Source organism: Struthio camelus, chromosome W (assembly GCF_040807025.1).
Source record: "Struthio camelus isolate bStrCam1 chromosome W, bStrCam1.hap1, whole genome shotgun sequence".
Lineage (NCBI taxonomy): Eukaryota > Metazoa > Chordata > Aves > Struthioniformes > Struthionidae > Struthio > Struthio camelus.
The window spans coordinates 69,236,998-69,242,997 of NC_090981.1; the positions used below are offsets into that span (position 1 = coordinate 69,236,998).

The 6,000-nt window shown below is 38.8% G+C and overlaps 1 protein-coding gene across 3 annotated transcripts in view; it reads left to right on the plus strand.

Annotated features, from left to right (window-relative positions):
• The window catches only part of LOC104138517 (WD repeat-containing protein 7), a 177,384-nt gene extending 172,708 nt beyond the window's left edge, over positions 1 to 4,676 (plus strand). For all 3 annotated transcript variants that reach the window (XM_068925161.1, XM_068925162.1, XM_068925163.1), the window contains one exon: positions 1,719 to 4,676. In XM_068925161.1, coding sequence (XP_068781262.1) covers positions 1,719 to 1,922 — 204 coding nt within the window. In that variant the 3' untranslated portion in view covers positions 1,923 to 4,676. The remainder of the gene's footprint in view (positions 1 to 1,718) is intronic.
• Positions 4,677 to 6,000: the final 1,324 nt, after the last annotated feature.

Genomic DNA, 6,000 nt, shown 5'->3' on the forward strand with positions numbered 1-6,000 from the left:
CCATCACTATATAGTGAGCTTTGTGAAACAGTAAGTGAGAACTGCAAAAATGTTCATCCATCAGTTACATTTATTCAGTTTAAATACTCAGGGAAAATCTGGAAAGCAATCAGACTTATTGATTTTGATTTTTTACCTGATCTTTTAAAGTAGGAAAAGAAACAGGCTATGTTCAGGTCTGAGTTTTAAACGGTGAATTTGCCACGTTCCTCCAGGTGCATAAATGTTCATGTTAAGCTAGCTTTTACGTAAAGAGTTAAACATACCTACGCATTTAGTTTTAAAATGTGACCTCGTGCACTAGTGATTTTTTCCCTTCTGTGTTCTATTTGGCACTATTATTAATGCAGGAAAATCAGTAACATTAGTCATCTTAAAAGGGTTATTACTCAAGATGATTTAAATTGTGAAAATGTCAGTGGTGCTTGCATGCTCCCTGCTAGAGATGCCATGATTTACACTCTCTGACACCGTTCTGCTGCTGAGAAGAGCCAGAAAAAAGTAATGGCTTACACTTTCCACTGATCAGAATTCAGAACAGGATATCAGCAATAACACGCCTTAAATGTTCTGAGATTTGCCAAGGTTTTGTGTGTCGCATCGTAGGCGCGCAGCCTGGCCGTCAGCTGCCGGCTCTGCGTACATGCTAGGGCCCTAGTGCGGGTGGAGGGCAAGGGTTTCAAGAGTGAAGAAGCATTTCAGAAAGTGTATGATTTTGTATCTGTGGATCGTTCAGAGGAAAGCAGTGAATCTCGTTTTTAAAACCATGGAACTAGGCAGCGTACATCAGCAATAATTGGCCTGCTTTCCAAAGAATGTAACTCAACAGATCTCTTCAGATGTTTAACATCTGAATGATTTACTTACAGACCAGAAAATGAGCAGAGCTCTTACTGTTTGTTCTGTTTGTACCCATCACGAGGGCTATTCTTCCTTTACTCTGCCTACCATGAGCTCTATTGTCATTCTGCTTTTGACAAATAAAAATATTCTAGCAGAAATATAATCTTCTTAATATTTTATGGATTTTTCCTTAAATTCCAAATAAATTCTTTATTATTAAAGACAAAAATAAAGCAGAGGTGGTATTTTCAAAGTACTGAATAAACTATGTACTATTCCTAGCTAATTTATTGATTCAAATTTCACAATTGAATTTGAAATAGATACAATCACGGAAAACATTAGCAAAGAAAAATATGGGACAAACTATGAGATCAATATTGTCACTAGCTGCCAAACTTTACTGAGTTCTATACACAGGTGAGAATTTAACAGATTTTTTGCTGTACTTTGTTTTTTCATTTAGTCATATGAAACACCTTTATCTTGTGTTGGAGGGATTCCTTAAGATAGCGTGCAGTGCTATACACTTATGCAGTTAAGCTCACTTTATAAACTCCCCATCAAAGGAGAACAGTGAAATGTGCCCACTAAATTTATTGAATCTTTCATTTTGCAAAGTTGTGTATTGTGTTCGTTAAGCGTCCCCCAAAACATCAAGCACTTTGCTTAAATTCCCAGCCACTCTTCAGTTAAACAGCATTGCTTGGCTCGAGTCTAATGGAATTTTAATTAAACCTCACTTGAGACAGCAGCTAGATAACCGGGATCAGCAACAATTATTAAAGTTTCGCGACGCGTGGGGCAGGGTGCGGGCGCGTTTGGGCCGGGCCGGCTCTCCGTCGGCGGGTGGTCACCGTCAGCTCTTTGCGCAGATGAACACCTCGCTGCTGGGGAGCATCGGCATGCTGAACTCCGCGCCCCAGCTCCGCTGCATCAAGACCTACCAGGTGCCCCCCGTGCAGCCCGCTTCTCCGGGGTCCCACAACGCGCTCAAGCTGGCACGACTGATCTGGACGTCCAATCGTAACGTCATCCTCATGGCTCATGACGGCAAGGAGCACCGGTTTATGGTCTAGAGTAATTCCACCTGTATTAGAAATGCATTTCTGTTTTATGATTCCTTGTAATTCTCCCTTTTTCTTTCTCTGTGTCCTTTGAACGCTGGCTTGCCCACACCAGTGCGTCCATAAGCCATGGAGGGGACCAGCCAGGCTGCAGCATTTCCGCATGTTCCCTAGGGCAGAGCCCTGCTCGTGCCAGCTAGCGATTCGGCAGCGCGCACCGGCCAGGCAGCACGGGGACGCTGTCCCGGGTGGGTTTTCCCAGCAGCTGAGAGGAGGGAAGAAGATGGCTTTGGGGAAACGTTCTTGTTGCTTGGTGCAACAGAAACGGAAAAATCCGTAGCACTGTGCTCGCGCTCCTTGGCAAGACCAGCGTTCTCAGGAACCAAAACCCAGGCTTTGAAGTTGGGCTGGATCTAGTCCCTTTTCATTGGATGTTGAATTAAGAGCAGCAGCCCTAATTACAGATGTTGTTTTTGGTTTGGAGATTCTTAAGGAATCTCACTGTTTACCAAACAGGCTCTATGTTTACATGCACTTTCTTCTAGTGACCACTGGATGATCGCTGGCTTATGTGTCCTCGAGTTAACCAGTTAGGTTTCCTGCTGAGGACCGAACTGCCTCACAGTCGTGAGGGATTGAGTTTTCGGGAGCGCATGGTCGTTATTCTTATTTGAAGAGGCGTATTTCCTCATAAAAAGGTTAAGTTCTTAAGTGAGTGGGAAGTGCTGATGTACTCGGTCATTGTTTGTTATAATCTGGAAGAAAGAATAATAATCCACATGTAAATAAAAAAAATCATTTGAAGATGGACTAGCAAACTTGAAAAAGGAATATTTATACATAAAGGTGTTTTTTGCTACGAATGCAGATATTTATTTAAAAAAAAAAAAGACCTTTTTCTTCCGAAAGTCACTCCCATTTACGCTGGAACTTGCAGGGAAATTAGAATCTGCCTTTATGCCATGGCATGTTACCGTATAAGTTGTTGCAGAGTCGCAGGTTCACGTTTTGGCTTTGCTGAAGGCTGAAAGAGTAAGAATGCAAGCCCTCAAGGGAGACGATACAGATGTTGTTGGTATTTAGCAATTCTGGCAAGAAAAGCTATGAAAAATTATGTACAAGGTAAGTCATTTGAATGGATATATTGAAATTTTTCTTAAGTAGGGATATTCTTAGGTAATATTTGCTTTAACTGTGTTTCCCTCTTCTTACATATCTAATTTTGTGCAATATTTAATGGTGTGAAAATATGTTTATGCTCACAGTAAAAAAAAAATCCATAAAATACTATTTTATTTAAACATATTGATGTATATGTTTGTATAGCTTTTTCTTTGCCATTTTTGTCTGAAATGCTCACAGAAGGTGGCTGTCTTTACATGATAAAGTAAAAATGGTACTTGCAGAATCCTCCCTCCCCTCAAAAAGAATAAATGACTTTTTAAAATGGCTTCTAAATATAAAAAGCATTGATTTTTTTTTTTTAGGTGGTCTGTGTAGTACACTGTACATGAAAGTGAGATTTACAGTCCAGAAACTACATATCTGTTTACTGTTTAGAAAACAAACACACAAACCAAAAAGGTAAGAAAGACCATTAGGAATGTTTAACACAAACTACCATAAATTATACTCTTTTTTTAACTCTGGCCAGAGTGTATAGTGGAAAAATCTGTAGTAGAATATCAGAGGTTTTTTAAAGTGAACTAATACAACATGCATGTACACTGTGCTTATAAAGATATATATGTAACTTCCAAGATTTAGAAAAAGAAAAAAAAAGGAACCAGCAAACTCTTCATCTGTAGAATGAAATATTATAATTATATATTTAAGTTATATGCATACAAGGAAACCTGAAACGTATGCTTTAAACATGCTCCCATAGGTATTCCAGGATCCTATCACTTCTGTTACAATAGGTTTCAAAGTGTATATATATAAATATGTGTTTATGTTCAGAAACAAAATGCAGCCCCAGTGGGAATGTTTGACCATACCCTGCAAATGATTTTCTTGGTGGTATAGTGAAAGAACATTTTGAATTATAGATGCATAAAAATGTTTGTTTTAAGCAAGCAGTATAGTGCATTTTTTTTAATTGCAAAAGAGAGGTAGTAATTTTTTTCCCGTCCTGAAAATGAGTTAAATGTAGCAAAGCTAAAGCATTAATAATGAAAGCTATCTTAGCTAATTTGTAGAGGGTGATGATCCCTCAAAACTTCTCATACTGTTCACATTTAAAAACAATCCAGAGTTCAGTCCAGTCCGCTTCCAACAGCAGTCAGGCCTCTGCAGGCCAGCGTGGGGGTAGTATTGTTTGGCAAGGAAATGGCAAAATCCGTGACGGAAGTATCTTTTCATCGAAGTGATATTTGCACATTAGTGAAACCTCTACTCCAGTGATTTTGTTAACCCTAGTCCTCAACTTCTTCACAGCCTAGATCTCTCAGCACTGCAGTAAAATTTGTATTGTCATTCTGGTGTAAGCTTTTAGTGTTTTATTGATTTGTTAGTACTGTATTTGGACTTGTCCTTGTAAATGTAGAGACGTATGTGGCTTCATTGGCAGTTTACAAGCAAAAGATGACATGATGAGACACCTGTATGAAAATGTTGTAATGATTGAAGTCGCCATGTATGGAAAATGATTAAAAAGTCTGCCTCTCAAGCAGCTTCTTGATGGTTCCACTCCCAATGCGCTGTATGTGTTAAACATCCTGGTGTAAATATGCGTGTGAAATAAAACTGGACTATGTTGAAGAATAGTGTGGCTTCTGGCATCAACCTCCTGACATGTAAATAATTTCTCATTGCTGATTTATTGGGCAGTAATCTTAATTATTTTCACCATAGCCAATTTTTTTTTTCCCGTTTGAAAACCAACATAAATGACGTTCCATCAGTGCAGACAGGGAATCGTGTTAAAGGGACTTGCACACTTCATAACAAGAGGTGAAGCTAGGAAGGTGCTGCGAATAAAATTCTCTTAGCTCCCAGAACAATGCAGCTAAACCAAACAAAGGAATATTAATCTTCCAAAAACTCATCAACATCAGTGTGATGTGAAAGGTGATGCTCTCTCCTCGTCATCCAGGTTCAGGTTCCTCCAAAGGAAAGAAGGAATTGAAACAAATTTAACACTGACATTTTCTGATGTGGACTGTTGTCCTTTGAAAACTGCGCTGGGATTACTAAGTGGATTGGGTTTGAATTTGCAATCCACATTGTAAAAAATAAAAATAAAAATCACAATTGTTTTTTCTGCCAAAAAAGCCCAAGTAACTTGCAGCTTACAAAGGTGCGTAACACAGGCATGAACGGCGGGATGTTGGCCTTCCGAGGAAAAGTTTGAATTGAGCCAGACATTACCTAATAAGACTTCAAAACAAAAAAAAAAAAAACACAAAGGAATTGGTTGCAACATATGTGAATTCTCAGTTTCCAAGGTGTGTGAACGTGTTGAAATATCAATGACTTTGGTATTTTCTTATAGGTAAAATATGTTCGATAGCAGCTCTATTGATGATCCCGTGAACTGATCAAACGTGGAAAGGTTATGACATTAATCGGAAGGTAAAGCCAGGCAGCGCCGGCTGAACTCTCACCTTTCCCCTCTCGGCTGACAGGCAGAGCTGAGTGCTGAAAAATCAATACTTAGGAGCCAGGAGGGAAATATTTCCAACCTCTAACTAGAGAATGTATTTTGACAAGGCCAAGATAATCCAAGCTGCACAGGAGAAAGAGAAAAGAAGACTCATTTTTAAAGCTTGACACTTCAAGGTGTTTTTGTGCAATGGTTTAGAGAGAGCGTCAATACATACAAATACCAAAGGTCAAAAAGAAAAGCCAGAAGAATTTCAGAAATTAGATGCACTTTTTTTTTGCTGTTTACTTCACAAAATATAAAGACCATTTGATCTGTGTATAGAAATGTTTAAATGTAGTGATCTCAGTATTTACTACATCCCCCTCATTTAATAGAAATAAAAATAGACCAATGCCTGTATTGTACCTTAAGCAATTTAGCTATAAAAGTATGTACCTGCTTCCTGCTATATATCTGCATTCAAGGACATTAATTGTTTTT